At 38.5% G+C, this 17,401-nt stretch overlaps 3 protein-coding genes across 6 annotated transcripts; 1 reads left to right on the plus strand and 2 right to left on the minus strand.

The window, feature by feature from the left end:
* Positions 1–475: 475 nt before the first annotated feature.
* Positions 476–12,625, minus strand: clint1 (clathrin interactor 1). 4 transcript variants are annotated; one of them, XM_022236064.2, is made up of 14 exons: positions 12,433–12,625; positions 10,978–11,179; positions 10,639–10,777; positions 10,261–10,392; positions 9,367–9,526; positions 8,241–8,442; positions 7,590–7,789; positions 6,682–7,132; positions 6,296–6,331; positions 5,689–5,754; positions 4,585–4,605; positions 3,555–3,719; positions 3,204–3,327; positions 476–2,850 (listed from the first exon to the last, which is right to left on the minus strand). In XM_022236064.2, the coding sequence occupies exons 1-14, from the start codon at positions 12,480–12,482 to the stop codon at positions 2,537–2,539; spliced, it is 2,262 nt and encodes a 753-aa protein (XP_022091756.2). In that variant the 5' UTR covers positions 12,483–12,625; the 3' UTR covers positions 476–2,536. The 4 variants fall into 4 exon arrangements, with proteins under 4 accessions (XP_022091756.2, XP_022091758.2, XP_022091761.2 ...); XM_022236066.2 differs by lacking the exon at positions 4,585–4,605; XM_022236069.2 differs by lacking the exons at positions 4,585–4,605; positions 5,689–5,754 and having other exon boundaries at positions 12,433–12,624.
* A 54-nt stretch (positions 12,626–12,679) lies between these two features.
* mgmt (O-6-methylguanine-DNA methyltransferase) lies at positions 12,680–14,755 on the plus strand. The gene is made up of 4 exons (XM_022236084.2): positions 12,680–12,890; positions 13,225–13,357; positions 13,541–13,686; positions 14,033–14,755. Exons 2-4 carry the CDS (start codon positions 13,230–13,232, stop codon positions 14,296–14,298), a joined length of 540 nt encoding a protein of 179 aa, XP_022091776.1. The 5' UTR covers positions 12,680–12,890; positions 13,225–13,229; the 3' UTR covers positions 14,299–14,755.
* On the minus strand, positions 14,395–17,393 carry mrps26 (mitochondrial ribosomal protein S26). Its single transcript, XM_022236079.2, has 4 exons — positions 17,017–17,393; positions 16,047–16,193; positions 15,620–15,743; positions 14,395–15,335 (listed from the first exon to the last, which is right to left on the minus strand). The coding sequence occupies exons 1-4, from the start codon at positions 17,253–17,255 to the stop codon at positions 15,135–15,137; spliced, it is 711 nt and encodes a 236-aa protein (XP_022091771.2). The 5' UTR covers positions 17,256–17,393; the 3' UTR covers positions 14,395–15,134.
* Positions 17,394–17,401: the final 8 nt, after the last annotated feature.

Consider the following 17,401-nt stretch of genomic DNA (forward strand, 5'->3'; position numbering starts at 1 on the left):
GGAAAAGTACTGGTGCCAGATCTAGATGACTGTACATGTACATTTCTCATTAATTGAATTCCGAGTCCAACTTGTGTGCATGTGATAGCTAACCTAATCTTTTCCCTTCCGCACTCTAGAAGTAGAACAACTCCTGGGATGAAACTTCTCAATCAATTCTACTTTTAAAGAGTTTGAAATAATTTCCCAAACTAGATGAGATTTTAAGGTTTACGGTGAAAGTGGCAAGTTAAGTCACAGATTTGCTGTAGCAAAAATATGAAATATCTCTTCTTGTTCCGAGGGCCGGGTACCCGACGTTTCAAACTGATACATCCAAAAGACAGCGGCAATGAAATAACGAACTGACTTAGTATACGTGGGTCCGTCAAACTTTCCAGTCCTGAGTCGGCCCAGTTTGTTAACCTTCTGGTATTCTTTTGAAATACCTGACTAGGCACACTGAAATTAAATAACGGCAAATTGCAACATAAGATTTGTCACTTCTTAACAATTTAATATTGTTTCTTTGACTTGTCATGATACATAGTCACAGCGGCATGGTTGGTCGCTTACAGTCAATGTTACCAGTGCAAAGCTAATAAGTTTCAAAATTTGCTTTCAGTTTTTAAAGAAAAGTGAACACAATTTAATCACAGAGCTAATAACTGGACAAATACAAAAGCTTTTGATTAAAAATGGTAAAAGAAAAAAAATATTTGTTTTGATTACGTCCCCCCCACTCTAAAACAAGAAACTGCAGTTTAGTAGTACTTACAGTAAATAAGCCAAATTAACTGACTTACATATATGTAACAAATACAATGCCAAGTTTGGCTGTAGAAATGGTTATGAAAAAATATCGCATAATCAATAACTCATGTTTTTATGTTCCAAATGCTGATGAATCAGTGAGAATGACCAACCTTGATATTCCTAAATAAAATACAATTTGACAACAATCTAGATAAAGCTGTGGACTTTTTCTAAGTAAGGTTAATTAGGCAAAAGCAATGTGTTTTTAAAAGCCAATTTAAAAGGATGGATGTATTTACTTCATAAGTGTCAGTAAGTTTAATATAATGGGTTTCATGTGGCTTTTTATTGATGGTTATGTGGATGAATAAAATATACATTTACAGTTATGCGTGATGTTGAAAAAACAAGCTCTTTAACACTTAGGTCTAGTGAAAAAAAAACCACCCAACGCAAGATTTCTGACTTAGAAATCCTAAAAACATAAAATGAAAAAAGCCATGCATTCGAAAGGTTTTAATGCTGGGTTAAATGTATGCAAATGGTTTGATCCAGTTGTTTTATTTTTTTTTTTTACAAAATGTTTAAGTTTTCCGAATATGACCCTATAAAAACCTATTTACATAACAGTTCATTACTATTTTATTTTCATTATTTGTCAATAAGAACTGTACAAAAGTAATCTCTTTAAATATATTTATATCATTTCATCATGCTGTACAGAGTGGGCTAATACTTCGAAGAAATGAAATCAATCTCTCCCTATTTTCTCTGGTGAATTTTGAGTTTTCAATATCACGTTCTAACAAAATCTTTTAAAATGATAAATTATCTATCAATGCCACTAAGTAAATCATAGCTGCACACTTTGAAAAAAGCTTCTAGAACTGCCCACCACTTGTGAAAATACAGCAGACTGCAAACCTGAGGGCAGGCTGAATAGTACCCCCTGAAAAAAGATCCATTAGCGTGGAATGTTTAAAACCAACAGGTAGCTTCTGCTGTGACCAAACATGAAAACCCCTTTAAGAACAATGATGTAACACCAACAAACATTCATGGTCATAAACCAAGCACAAAAATAACTTTTTCCTACATAACTGTATAAACTTTACAAAGAGTTTAGTTCGGGACTTCAACATACAAAGAACTTTACAGCATTTATAGTGCGCATTTCCCAAGGTTACTGATTAAAGTTGTCATTTAGATTAGTTGATTAACAAGACTGGTTGAGATTTCTGCAGTTGTCACTGCATCCATCTTGTATCCACGTTTCCACGTTTGTAAGTACTAATGTTGAGTACAATCTTAGCTATTTAATCTTCATGCCATATATCATTTAGGCTGCAATCACTTGCTGTTTTAGTTGCCACTTGTACCAGGTTTTTCACCACAAACTGACTGTAACGTTTTATTTCAGAAACCTGGGCCCTCAATGGCAAAAGAAGGGTAAAATACAACCATAGGTATCCTTGTGACAACTAGCAAATTATAAATTTGTCCTAACACAAATCTACATATCATGTGCAGATTCACACGGTCAGTAACACACATTTCCATGTGAACTTAGTAATGCTAGGGCAGTTTGGAGTTTGGAAGCTGAGTGAAACCAGATATCAAGGTTGTGTTTATCATGGATTTGTTGCTTGATTCAAACCAACATAACAACATTCCTAGAAATTCATAACAATGATCCAATTTCCCTTCAGGCATCTAATCAATTTGGTAAACAGCTAGGTAACAGCAGATATGAAACTCTTGACATGACATTCATGAGTGTAATGGGTGAATGATACAAGTGTTAATTGGTGCTGTAGGCTCCATATTGCTGTGTTTGTCCAGACATGGCCATGCCTTGCATTCCAGCCATACCCATCCCAGGTTGTATCCCACTCATTCCCATACCACCACCGCCATGCATTCCCATCATGCCTTGAGGTTGCATACCCATATTCATCATGCCCTGCTGTGGAACTGACATGGGCATTCCCATCATGCCCTGGGGCTGCTGTTGCATCATGGGAGTACCCATCATCCCTCCATGTGGTCTCTGTTGTCCAAGGTTCATCTGACTCATGCCCATTGTCACATTACCCATTTGTGGTTGTCCTATACCTACACAAAACAAAAACGAGGAACAGTTGTCAACTTGGTTGTTTCTTTATTTTTTGAATGTTTCACTCTCATGGCTACATGCCAAATTACAGTGGAAATTACAACACATCACAAAAAAAAATTACAACACATCAAAACAAATTCATTAATAAAAATAACCAACATGTTACAATTACAGTTTTGATTCATCAATGCCACCTTACCAGTGATTAAAAAGTGAAATGGACGGAAAAACATGCCAAAAAAACGAGGCATGAGGCATTCAAGGCTCAACACAAATCTGAAACACCACTAAAGGGTACAACACAAGCAAGACTCAGACTGAATTAATTACATGACACTCTTCCACTCACCTCCTGGCACCTTGTTCCCTTGCATTTGATTCATTGAGGGTTGGGCTTGCTTCTTGTATTTATCACCTGGGCTCAAACTGTCCAATTTGATGTCCACATTTACATCTGACCATATATTTTTCTTCTGCACAAAACAGAAAACATCATTTTGTAATTATGTACAGTGCCACTTATTTATGTCTATGTCATGAGAACTAATCTTACCCATGATTTGATGGGCCCTATTTAATGCTCTAATGGCAATGATACAACAAAAAATGTTGAAAGACCACAATTCGACATTAAAAGAACCACCAAAAAATTGTTTTAAACCCTTCCAAATTCAATTTTAAAAGTAAGTTCAGTTCTGACCTGTGGGGTGGTTGTTGAGCTTGCTGTTGACAATGGTGCACTTGTTATTGAGCCGTTAGATTGCTGGCCTTTTGGAAGTTGACTTGGAATACTGGATGGACTTGTCATGGGTTGTTGTCCCATTAACTGCTGGCCCATGGGTTGTCCCATAGACTTTCCCATCCCCTGGTGACAAGTACAATAAAACATTCAATGGATCTTCACTTCAAACTGACATCATTGGTAATCTGAGGTAGCACATGAGCTGGTTCGCTTGCCCAGCACCCTGAGAACATAAATTACCGTGATTGTACCAAGGCCATGTTTTTATCATTATAAGCCGACGCTTTGCCTATGTCAAAGTATTGCCATTGGCTTACCAAAAAACTTCAAATAACGCTTCACTAACAGGAAACGACAACCTCGTGGTCGGAGGTCATACACAATGTAGCCAATCACAGTGCAAAGACATCAGCCCTTCCCAAGTGCCCTCTCCGAGCACTGGGTGATGAACGAAATAAGCCGGTAGGTACATATGAGATTGCCCATTTGACAAGTAATTGTTGAAGTGTTTTTAACAGACTGGAACAATTTCAGCATTTAGCCTGGCAGGTTGAAGTACTGTAGTGAAATACAGCTGAGAAATCAAACCATCAAGACTGACTTCATAATGTGAAACACAGACTCCAGTTGCCTTAGTACAATCTTGAATATGAAAAAACTTATTCTGATGAACAAATATGAACAAAGAAAGGATCTAGAAAACAATATACGTATTACTCAGGATGAAGAAAAGATGAGAACATCAGAGAGACAAGAAACAAGCAGCATGAAAATCAGATCCATGAAGGAAAAGCAAAGCAGGAATCCACCATCACAAATAATTTCCAATCATCTTCAAATTTGGCCCGTTGAATTAAGAAAGGCAATACAGCTCCTAACTTAATCTTCCTGCATTTAGAAAGTTCTATGCAGACTTGCACATGAATTTTATCTTCAAAATATTACTTCATGATTAGTAAATGAGCACAATGACATTAAACTGACATACCATCATTGCTGCCATGTGAGGCTGGGCAAACAAAATTAAAAAGACAAGATATTACAAGACTTTAAGCTAATTGATGTAAACTCAAAACCTCCCTCCAACCTCACCATGGTGTTATCGGTTCTGCTTACCAGCATATCTTAACATATACATGCATGGAATATTTTAAACAACTTAAGCAATAAATGGTTTGATTGACTGCATAACAAAATAGAATTCCAATACTTGACGCCCACAACACCTACCATCATAAAAAATGCACTTGTCACAGTTGGATTGTGATGAAATAAGTACATATACTATGTGACTAGCTGAAGTGAATCAACAGCCACTCTTAATGATATGATTTACAGATCAATTAAGCACATAAAACAGACAACTACTTCAAATGTCATGCAATGGGCATTGCTCAGGAATGACTGCAATCATTGCACGTGTTATCTTGTGGAAATAGAAGATGATGTGAGCAGATTTTATGCATCACCAGGATACCAAGCAACAGATCACAATGACTCTGATTCAACTGTCAATTCCCATATCTAAGATCTAACAATAATTAGATTTTGAAACCATCAACCATCATGCAGAAAGTGAAAATGTCTAAAATGGTACATGTATCCCCCTTTAAAAACTTAAAACATTAAAATAAACGAAAACAACACAAACAAGCATACTGATATGGAAAAACTTCAAGTGAAAACCCAAACCATCAAAACTGACTTCATAATGTGAAACACAGACTCCAGTTGCCTTGGTACAAGCTTGCTGAACTGATTTTGATAACCCTTACCCCTAGCTCCAAGACGGTACTCACTTTTAATATTACTGGCTAACAATAATTTTGACTTAAGACACTCTGCAGAAAGATTAAAAATTCTATCCACACCATCAGGTACATGTCGCTAGTTACCAAACTATAAGTGCTTATGTGTTATCGGGTATGAAAGTTTACATACCCAGTGCATCACTTTGAAAGCCTTGAAAAATGCATATCTGACACAATAAATATTTTTTGGCTATACATGTAGGTCTCTTTGATAAGACATGCAAACATAACGCCCATCAGTTTGCAAAACAAATTCAATCCAAATATACCATGTGACCTACCACCATGTAGGAATACAAAGACTCATCATAAACTGCCACAGTAGTGGGAGACTCAGGTGCCATGTGCTATAGAAATCAATGTGATATAGGGAGGCGTGGTTTAAATAAAGCAGCCTGTCTAGTCATGAATATTGATTGATGGAAAACTGACGTCATACCCTGAATACATGGTACATGTACATTCAGTCTGAAACAAATGGTTGATTAAAAAGCTGACAAGTCTGATGAGTATGTCTGTGAAGCTGCAACATACAAAACAGACTGTATTTATAATGATGGATTACGAAATGGTACTAATGTATAGCATAAATTGGGACCTGAAAATGAAGCAGGCCAAAAATAAGTGTTTTGAGGGGGTCAACTACGCAGGATTATTAATGTGCTGAACCCAAACCACAGAACTTAGAATGAAATCTCATCAAAAGACAGATCCAATGTTCCAAGTCAATTAGACAAATATAACAAAACACAACAGTTGAGATCTTAACCTTAAATCTAACAAATTACCGTATACACTGTGTATGTGTTAAATAACCTGAACCAAGTTTAGAAATCTTTTCCTGAAATAAAAGGAAACTTATTTTCCTGTTCCATTTTTAATACATACCAAATTGCCTGATACAGACTGCAGGGGAAGTTGGAACTAATAACCGACAGAAAGTTACACAAGAAGGCAAAAGGGTAGGAAAAAAAGATATGGATTAGCAACAAAAACAAGGGATAGGAGAAGGTAAGCAAACTAAGATACAATACGGCTAAAGTTGATGAGCTATACATTTCAGAACCACAGGTAATAAATGCCAGGTATGTTATCACTCTAAGTATTGAGCCAATTGTAGTTACGTTGTTAATGTATTTGCACCATCAGTTATCAGTAAAAACATAACTGTAGTAATTTCCGAGTTGTAGGTTGTGAGGAGTGACAAATACCTCTGTGAGTTTAACTTTAACTGGAAATGAGAAAATGACAAGCTTTCTCTGAACTGCACTTACCTGCTGTGGTGACTGCATGCTAAGTAGTGACTGCTGGTTGTACTGCATTGCCCCACCCTGGGGGATCATCCCCATCCCCTGGGGTTGTTGCATCATCCCCCCAGCAAGGGGCTGCTGTTGCTGCATGGTCATACCCATCTGCATTGTTTGTAGAGGCACGTTGGACTGTTGCATGAGGTTCTGCTGGGGTTGCATGAGGCCTGACTGCTGAGGCTGTAGGGGAGCATTCTGTGGTTGAAGAGGGGTGCTTTGGGGTTGAAGAGGGGTGCTTTGGGGTTGAAGAGGGGTGCTTTGGGGTTGGAGTACAGGTGTACTTTGGGGTTGCATAGGGACAATTGAAGGCTGAGGATTGAAGGTGGTTGCTTGTACTGATGTAACAGTGCTGTTTTGTTGGGTTACAGTTGCAGAGAAGGCAGTCCCTTGGAAGTCACCAAAGGAGGATTCTTGTGCACTGGAAATTGAGGGTAAGATAATATTGCATTAAAACGACTCATATTGATTTATATATGATAATTAAAAGCTGGTTATGCTAATAGATATTCAGACTAGAAACCAGACTTCCTCTGTGGCAAATATTAATTCCATTTGAAAAACAAAATAACCCCCCCTTTATTTTGCCTGCGGCACTGCCTGTCTTGTCACTCCTACATTAGCCTAAGACAACAGCAGACTGGCACAGAGGAAAGTCTCGTGAAACTGCACATTACTCTTCACTTTGGTCAACAAGTATTTTGAGATGAAGCTCCCTGAATCCTCCCAAATCCAATCCAAACCTGTAGGCGTTCTGGATATTACAACTCTGGAAATAAGTGATAAAGGGTTGGCTACACAGTCTGAAGTAAAGTACCGTCAACTCAGAGTATACAGTTGAAAGATTCAATGTGTTAAAAGCAATAACAATCACTTACTTTGGGGAAAGCGGTGCACTTTGGAATGTAGCAAAGTCGGTGGAGTTGTTAGCCGCAGGGGATGTACCCCTTGGGTCAAAGTCATGAAAACTATTGTTAGCCGCTGCCGATGAGAAATCAGCAAAGAGATCTTGATTTCCTGAGGTTGCTGGGATGGATGTATCCAAGAGGCTGTCAACACCAGTTTTTGTTGTTGGCGTCTAAACCAATGACAAGAATAAGACAAGTTTTTCACGTTCATTTTGCTGTTATTCTACAAACTGAATGACAGTTTATTCTTTTGAGTCGCTGAGGACGAATACACAAACGACACCGGTATCGGAGACGGTAAGCTATAAGTGAATGAATTCCACAAGTACAGCCGTTGTTTCTGCCTGCCTTAAAAGTAAGCAACAAAAGTAAACATTTACAATTGTCTTTAGAAGACTGTTCAACTAAGCATGGAATTTCAGTCTGTAAACATTCTTAATAAGATGTTGCTCAAGACTGTGATACAAAACAAAATTCTGAGCTCTGCAGTCAGCGATCATGTGGTGTTATATCAACTCTAGCACTACTGACTAAACTTTCATCTTTCTTTACAAAATGAAGCAGTTTCTTTTTCTTTTTCTTAAAATTTTAAAAGCATGAAGATTCTTAAAAGATCCTTACTGTATTTGAGCTGTTACTCTCTGTCTTAGCCTCTTCTGCATAAGCCCCAGCTGCTCCTAGGTCAAGTTTCTTGCCAGACCTTCGTGATCTTCTCGTCCGTGTCTCTGTTGTCGTTGTGTGTGTTACAGTTTCCTCATTCTCCTCATCTTTGAACTCAAACTGCTTCTGCTTGTCATCCTCATCCCCATAGTCATCTTCATCTCTGTGACCAGGTCAAAGACATGCATCAGTTCAAAACAATTGGAGGGGAACTAATTCACAGCTATACTGTCAGTGTTCTTGAACAGTACAGCAAATATAAAAAGGGTTTTTTTAGCTTTGATGGCCCAGCCGAGAAATTCTTAGGGCATCGGGTAGACTCAATCAATCAAAAACAGTTAAAAATAAAGTATCCATTTATCAAAAAAAATTAGTGATTTCAACAAAAGGCTTGATCAACAATGATCAAAAATGTGAATACAACCAAAATTGACTTTTGTCAGTATTTTGAAAGCAAAGCTTAAATAATTTACTGCAGGGACTAGCGCGGCACCAAATATCTGAATAATAATATTCGATCAATTGTTAAATATTAGGATATTATTTTTCAAATTTGAATATTCAAATGCAAATATTCATGAAAAGGAAGGGAAAATCTTCTGTTTTAATGAGACAATTGCACTATGGAAGCTTGTTTCAAGCAGATTCAAATGAAAAGCGTCAGAAATCATACAACAATGTAAAAAGTACATTATTCATTAAAGACTTTAAAAGGAATAGAAATTTTTAACAGGGCAAAAAGTCTTGTTCATCTCTTAAATCTTGCTAAATCATGGCTGGAGATACTCCTAGATGTAAAAATATATATTGATATCGATTACAATGTACAATTATGTGTGTTATTGCAACTGATTTTGTATATGGTTCGTTCATCAACAATCTGCCGGTCAGTATGACCAAATATTTGGATATTCGAACAAATTGAAGTCAAATATTCGAATAGTGATTTATTTGAATTGACTCAGCCCTAGCAGGGACTTATGAAGGTACTGTAGGAACTGACTTATGTATAAATGTCATTTGGATTTGAAAGATATCCCTTGCACCTAAGACTACAACTTCATGAATGAATGCTAACATCTCTTACCCATATTCTGGTGGTGACTCATCTGATTCTTCCGCTTTACTGCCAGTGCCAAGTCTGCCAAGGTTGAACCGAGATTGTTTACTCCTGAAGTTATCTATTTCATCATCAAATTCTTTCACCTTGCTTTTGGTCATCCTTGGCTCTGACTCATATCGATCACCTTCAAGATGTAAAAAAGAAATTAAGGGGCACACAGACACAAATGTTTAGTATGGGTAAGATTGGAAGAACCTAAAATATCCATGAAATAATCAACAGGCGTTTTAACCCCTTCGCGCCGGGAATTTCTTCCCGAAAGCCGACTCCAAGAATTCCAGCTTCGCTCGGCCACAAAGGGCACCTGCCAAACCGCAAAGTCTCGGTTTGTGGCCATGTGTGCTCTGCATGCTTTGAATTACACGGTGAAAAGGCTGATTGTTCGGTGGCATGCAGCTCTACTCAAGCTTCCACATTCCTGTTGCCTCTTTTCAAAGTGGGGACTATTGTGAAGCTGGTGATTATGATGCAAAGTCGGTCTTTTCATTTCTGGGCTACACACAAAGGCCATTTACCATATATACAAGAGCCAGGGTCTGCCTTCTTTCACCGTGTTCACACGAGCGTGGGCCGAGAATAATAGCTAAAAAGCGGACTGAGGATCTCAATTTTTACAGCGTGTCTAGCCGCGTCCCGGCGCAAAGGGGTTAAGAGTCTTAAAGCAACCTAGGATTTGTGGTATACGTCTGTGTTTGCCAAAACACACCCTTTAAAATTTAAAATTTCTTGTATTCAATATCAACTTTTTAAAGTAAAAACATTTTTAAAGGGCCCTGTCATATTCATTATTGCAGCGTTGTGCTGTTGACTGTCATAATTATTCATCCAAGCCAATGAAGAGCTAATGATGGTACTTACTGTACTTGAATGGCTGGTTCTCTGAAGACATGCCAACATATTTATCTTTAGCTTTCCTTGCTTTCTTGCGTTCCTGACGTAGCCGATCATCATCCTGGATGAAATCAACAATGTCTTTCACCTTCTGCCTCACTGTAGAATAGAAGCAATTCCATGACATGTTTTATTATTATCTTATTCCAAGCTTCTACGGTTAGAATGATACAAATGAAAACTACATTCAAGTTGAGTTAATAATGGGAGATTTCATGTGATCTGTCAGCTCAGTCCTTAATTAATGCAATGGGTCATGTCGCCAATTTCCAGAATTTTATGTGTTATGTTATCAATTAAAGATCATTCTATGCTATGAATATGCTGCACAGAAGAGAAACACACCATTCATCCCCTGGTCTCGGTTAAATTCATCCATGAAGGTGTAGTTTTCCAATGACCTCAGATCATAAAGATGTTCCCGTGCACTTGTCACAACACGCTCCGACCCATTCAATATAAGGTACGAAAGAAGCAACAGAGACTAGTAAAGATAAAAAACAACAAATATAAGCTATTTAAACAACGAAGTAATTTTTTACCACAAAGCAACACTGCTGAAACTGCAAAGTGAAACATTACGAAAGTAATCTGAATAAATTGTAATAAATCAATGACATTAAAAACGAATTGTTGAAGTGGAAAAGTGAAAGTGGATTAAAATGAAAGTGATTTGTCACAAACCTTGTAGACTCGTCTCCAGTTCTTTTTATTGTCATGCAGCATACGTTTCCATATCATACTCATTACCTCTGGGAAGTGTTCATAAGTATAGGTTTCCTTGGCAATTTCAGCCATGAGGGAACCATGAGGGCCCCATGTCTCATCATTTGTGGCTTCTCGTACTTTAGCCTCTGCTTCTGTGTAATTCATCACCATATTCGTGCTACCAAACAAAACGGAGAGACACACACAGATGAAGATGATGTATGTTGACAATACAAACTTCAACACTTACCTTAATCATCCTATGACAGCAATGTTCCAACAACTCATCCCTTCACAACTTACCGACTCGCATTATCATGACCTTCGAACTTTGACTTAAATTTCCCAAAATTTCATTAATAAATACATAACTATGTGATACATGTACAGTGTGAGCTCATGAGATTTTATATTCATTAAACCTGACATCATGCATACATATGTAATTTGTTTTAATATCGCAATGTCATTGTAATACCCCAAGAAGTATGAGATTTGTCACAGTAATAAACCCCATAGTTTGAGGGGTAATTGTTGTTAACAAATTCTACAGGTAATTGTTATAAATCACAGCACCTGTTGTATTTCAACTGTTTCCTGGTCAATACGTTTAGTGCCCCAACTACATTTGGGCCTCTCCTGCGGTTTAGTGAGACATGTTAGAGGACCATGTTCGCCCATAGATGAAACAGTCGTTGGTAGCACTCCCAACCGACACAGTCAACAAGTCTTGTGCCCAGACCATGTATAGGCCACTCATGCATGTTTCTGGGAGGACCATGTTTCGCCCATAGAGTTATTGTGTATTCTAAATCTCGCTATGCACATTTGAAAGGTACAGGCGGCAAAAAAGTGTAAGTGCTGTGAGTGTGTCGAGTGAAAACGGTCGGATTTTGACAGATTTTTAAGTCAGAAATATCATTGAAGCCCCAACTGTTTGACGTTGGCATTTACCGAATTGAAGCCAGTAGGTGGTGATGGAGGTATTTTTGGTGAGTCTTTGGAATTTTGAGAACTGTTTCAACCTTACTATATGTACAGGCATGGAGCGTTAATATGATGACCCCATCCAAAATCGAACAAGAGGAATACTAACGCTACACTTAGAACATGATGAGCGTTACGCCACAGGCCTAGTACCGGCCATGCCGGTAGGCCCTAGGCCTAGTTCTTATTTTTCGTGCAAAAAAGGAGCAAAAGATTGCTAATATCTGCATTTCTGCATTAAGTGTACGGAGAATAGAGGTGAAGTGCCTTCCTCTATATTCTCACTATCTGTTCAAATCTGGCTGGCCCTAAGAAAATCAACTAAACAACCTGAGCAACTTTTCTGAACCGGCATCGATCATGTCGATTGACGCCCAGTTTTAACGTAGCCCTACGTGAATAGCAAGGGCGTCCGCATCGGCAACTACTTTGTAATCTACTTACACTTTGTCCTGGATTTCACGAATCTTCCATATAGCCGACTGCATGGCCATGGTTACTATTTTACGTTAATGGTCTTCAACAAGAAAAAAATGTCATTTACAGAAGGAAAACGACGGATGAAAATGGATTTAAGTCTCGTTGAAATCAACGGTCGTTGCTCCAAAATGGCCGACTCAGCTGCGACGTCATCAGTGATTTGACCCCGTGACCTTTGCAAACGCGAAAAAAGGCAGGGCACCACGGCACGTGGTACATGTACGTACCAACGAGTTTTATAATCTTTACTCCATGCGTGCTGCTGGACTTTCTCCATGGTCGATACCACGCATAGTTTAGCCACACCGAGATCATCAGTTTTATTGAAATCGGGCCATTGCATCTTTCGACTTCAGTACAGAAACTGCCAAGTGTTTACTTTGAACTACGCACGCACAATTTCACACTGCTCAAATAAAAAGGTAAAACAGCATGTATGTTGTGCATGCACGTTTGTCTTTCTAAATTCTTGGTGAAGAAAGTTTCTGAATGGTTAGTTTACAGCACGAAGGAAGCAATATGGGTAGTCACTATGTCAATGGTGCGACCAAACATGGACAAACTTAATGAGGTGGCAGGTGTTTGGTTGAATTTGCATACTGTTCACGCTTTGAAATTAACATTGTGTCGAAAATATTGACTTCCATGTAGTTAAATTCAATGCAGTCTATTTCATTATTCTTTTTGATTTTTCTTACCCTGTCCCCTTTGAAAAATACTAATGTTTCTCTTTTCTTTTATCAAATCTGTACAAAGTTAAAATGGCTGAAATGTGTCTGAAGAGTAGGGTTATCCTGCGAACTCCAATTGGACTAGTAAGAGTGACAGCATGCAAGACAGGTGTTCATGACATCAGCTTAACTGCAGCTTCAGAAATACCTGGAGAAAAGTAAGCAGTCAGTGGGTGGGATCATGGTGATATCCAAAGAGCAAGGTTTTATTGATAGGAATGCAACTGCAATGGGACCATCCAGCACCCTCATCCTTAAACTCAGACTTTGTTGAGTCCTAGAAGGAAAACAAGTAACCAATACCCTTAATGTGTTTTAAACTGTTGTTTCTATTTCCATAGAGTTGCTGTAGCAGTCACAGAGGCACCAGACCATTGGCTAAGCCCTTTGAAGCAGTGTGTTGATTGGTTGACCCTGTATTTTAAGGATGCCAAAGCAGCCTATCAGAAACCACTTCCACCCTTCCACCGCCCAAATGCAAAAGCAGGTTGGTTGTAAGGAATTATTCACAAGAAATCAGTGTTTATAACATAAATTTGGAGACCAATTCAGAAAAAAAAGGATTTGATATTCAGATACTGGAGCAAGCCTTTGATTAAATCAGTTTGTGATGTGTATAAGGCTTTTTGGCATTTTGCTTGGGAAGTCATTCGGGACTGGACAGATGCAATATATCAGTCCTAAGTCACATCACAAATTGCAACTGTCCAAATGGAGTGTAGAATCCTATGGTTTATCACTGTTACTTTCCAGTTAATTCCTAGTGATAATGCGTGATAAGTGGTAAAGAATGTGCTGTCGGCCAACACTTTTTACAAATGGCATTTTTTCAGATTCTTTCACCTACAAAGTTTGGGAGACTCTGACAAACCAAGTCCCTTGTGGGGAGACTGTCTCCTATGGTCAACTGGCAGCTATGGCAGGGAACAGTAAGGCATGCCGTGCAGTAGGTGGTGCCATGCGGGCCAACCAAATACCAATCCTCATGCCTTGCCATCGCGTGACTAGAAGTGATGGAGCACTGGGAAACTACATGTCAGGAAAGGGAGACAGTCTTAAGAAGTGGTTGCTGGAGCATGAGGGGGCTATTGTTAACTAAGTATTAGTTCACCGAGCTATGATGTCAATGGATCCTTGGAGAGATTTTTATATAAGCTACAGAATTTTGAAAAAAATACATGTATTCACTATAATCTTTGAAGTCTGATTAGCAGTAAGCACTGAACCTTTATTCCAAGAATGCCATCGCTTTTATTCCATTCTTTGAAAACTTAGTACATTGTACTTATAATTGCTTCAAGCAGCTTTGACTCAGGAAATTCCAATGTAGACTTCAGTGTAAGGTTGCCATCAATACCTAGCTTATAAAACTTTGTGTAAGGAGTGAAAAGTATGCCAATTAGATCTTGACTTCTTAGTGATTGCAAGATTTGTCCATTTATCTAAATGTTGAATTGCCTTGTAGAAATCGAGTGATACTGCCATTTTAAATAAAGGCTTTCCCATGACAGCTCATTTCAAATAAAGACTCCTGAAATACCGTTGCAACTACCTTACCAAGTGTTCTTACCAAGTGTGTCTTATTTTATTTTGGTCTAAAGCCAGGCATGTTTCGAACACAGAAAAAACAAGACTGGCTGTTCTTAATCTTATTTTTAGAGAATTTAGGTCAATTTAATTCTGCCCTTCAATTATACAGTGTCAGAACTTGTGAAGAGGATGGTGATTAAAACTCAGAAACAGGAAGGATACAACGCAAAAGCTGTAATTATTGATTCCCCCCCCTAGCTTGAAATGGAGCATAACTGTTTCTAAAACACAATGCATATGGAACAAATCCTGTTCATGTTAGCTCTCACTTTGTATGTTCCGTGAATCTGAAAAGGAGAAACAAGCAATCTTGACCCAGATAGCTGGGTAATATGAGTTCCATCTTCACTGCTGCTGTTCCTTAGCCATCTCTTCATAAGCATTTTTCACGACTTGTCTAGTTTTTATCTCTTCCCATGCGGAGTTTTCTGGTAGCAAAATTTTCCCCTGTTGATCAATGGAGAAATTATACTCCTTGGTATCAGCCAGGGCATTCTCAATTGCTTGTTCCACATTGTCCATCGTGATGTAGGATTTGCTGGCCTCCTAAAAATTGCAAAACAGGAGAAAAGGATAAATATATTGTAGTGTTTTGTACAGCTACGTGTACAGGTCACATACATCAAATATGATAAGACTGGGCAAGAGTTGAGCATTTCTCATTGCAACCGTTACAAAGACTCAAATACCCTTCTGTGTCCAAACCAGACATGCAGATATAGAAACCCTCACATCAACTGCCCAGTTGTTGGATGATCACTTTAGACTATTTGGGGATCCCTTGCACTATATCATTGTAACAACTTCATCAGCTCATCTTCATAAGTTACCTTCTCTAGGCGTACTCTACTAGCAAGCTCTTCTAGTGCTTGTTGTCTCTCTTCCTCCATTCTAAGCATCTTTTTCAATTTCCTCTCCTCTTGATCAAGTAATCTCAAACGAATTCTCTCCTCTCTGTACAAATAAATCAAGATGATCAAATTTCCTAGATCTTAAAGCTGAAACAACTCATCTATTGATCTAAACTACACTTGGCTCAATCAAACATACAGATGGATGATCCTAGCTATAGTGCTGCAGTTGGACCACCGTACTCTATGGGGAAAATCATTTCAAGTGTAACTAGGGTCAATACTGAAGTTGGGACATTACATCCACAATCCACTGTTATTTGCAAATCAGTATCTTCCTCCCACTGGACTCCTATTGACACACCCCTTTCTCCAAGTGTCAATTTTTAATTTTTGTCTACAATACCTTATTGTCCCTGTGCGTGCATTTTCTTGCTCGTTCCATTCCAGTAATCTAAGATGTTCTTCCCTTTCCATCTGGGCTCTCTCCTCTGCTGACCCCCCTTCTGCTGTTTCAGTTCTCTTCTGCTTTTGTTCCTCCTTGAACATCTTTCTGTAACAGTAACACGAAAATGATGATAAAGATGTAATCACTTGCCTCACTTGTTTTTGGCACTCCAGATCACCAGCAGAAATTGAATGAACTTTCACCAAACAGCCCCAAAAGTTTTTGTTGCAATAAAAAGCCACAGATAGGCCCTTCTGATGTACATAAGATATGCTGCATACGTACAACAGATACTGCAGATAAATATCAATGTCACGAACATTGACCTTTAATAGTGTCTAATGGTGTTATCCCCCACCTCACTTTTCAATTTTTTTTTGCCTGGCAAGTCTTACACCTCCACCTTGCCCCATTCCCCCCCCAAAATACCGGCAAAATTTAGGCAGATGGAGGAATTCATCCATACAGGCCTAAACCGACTGTCCAAATAATGCAAATAGGTTGGTAATTTTGAACAACACAAATCAAATCATTTTAAAATAAAAATGTGGAATATTTCCTATTGTCTTAAACTTGGAGATGGTTTTGAAGAGTTATATGTCTGCTCGCAAGCTCATTATTAATATTTTGTGATCCCACCTTTTTTATTTTTTACAATACGACTGGCCATAATCATGAGGGATCATAGAATTATTTATATAAATCCCAAATTTGGGATTGATAGTTTCCGATTCAAAGTATTTCTTTCACAAAAAGTATTTGGTGTAGTGCAACCATAAAACTCAGTGGGTCCGAGTTGACTCAAGGTGGGTCCGAGTTGGGGGACCCGAGTTGGCATGGGTCCGAGTTGGTTTGGGTACGAGTTGACCTCATCCCATCCATTCTACCCCACAGACTTGACAGACTAGTTCTGGGGGTACATCCTTACCTCATTGCCCTTAAAATGGTTCTGTAATGTGCTATCTTAGTTGTCAGGAATTTATGCTCCCATGGATCAACTGGTGTTGGAATTCTCCTGTAGTCAAGTTTAGATTTAGCTTTAGGATCAGTTCGTCTTTTCCGCCAGCGAACACATTGCAGAGACACGACACTTAGGCCTATACTCGGATCCCAAGCCGCAGACAGGCCACCGATACGATTTAGAACCAAACTGCACCTTGGAAACATTCTGATAGTTGATAGGATTAAAATAAATGTTAATTTATAACTGTATACGTTCTAGCACAAGCCGAATCAAAGAGCAAAGATCGTGAAAATATTGTCATGTGACTGAGAGGATGCATAGAACCATGGAGGTACCTCCATGATAGAAC

This window comes from Acanthaster planci, linkage group LG13 (assembly GCF_054643075.1).
Source record: "Acanthaster planci isolate LZ-2023a linkage group LG13, COTS_SCS, whole genome shotgun sequence".
In the NCBI taxonomy this organism is placed as follows: domain Eukaryota; kingdom Metazoa; phylum Echinodermata; class Asteroidea; order Valvatida; family Acanthasteridae; genus Acanthaster; species Acanthaster planci.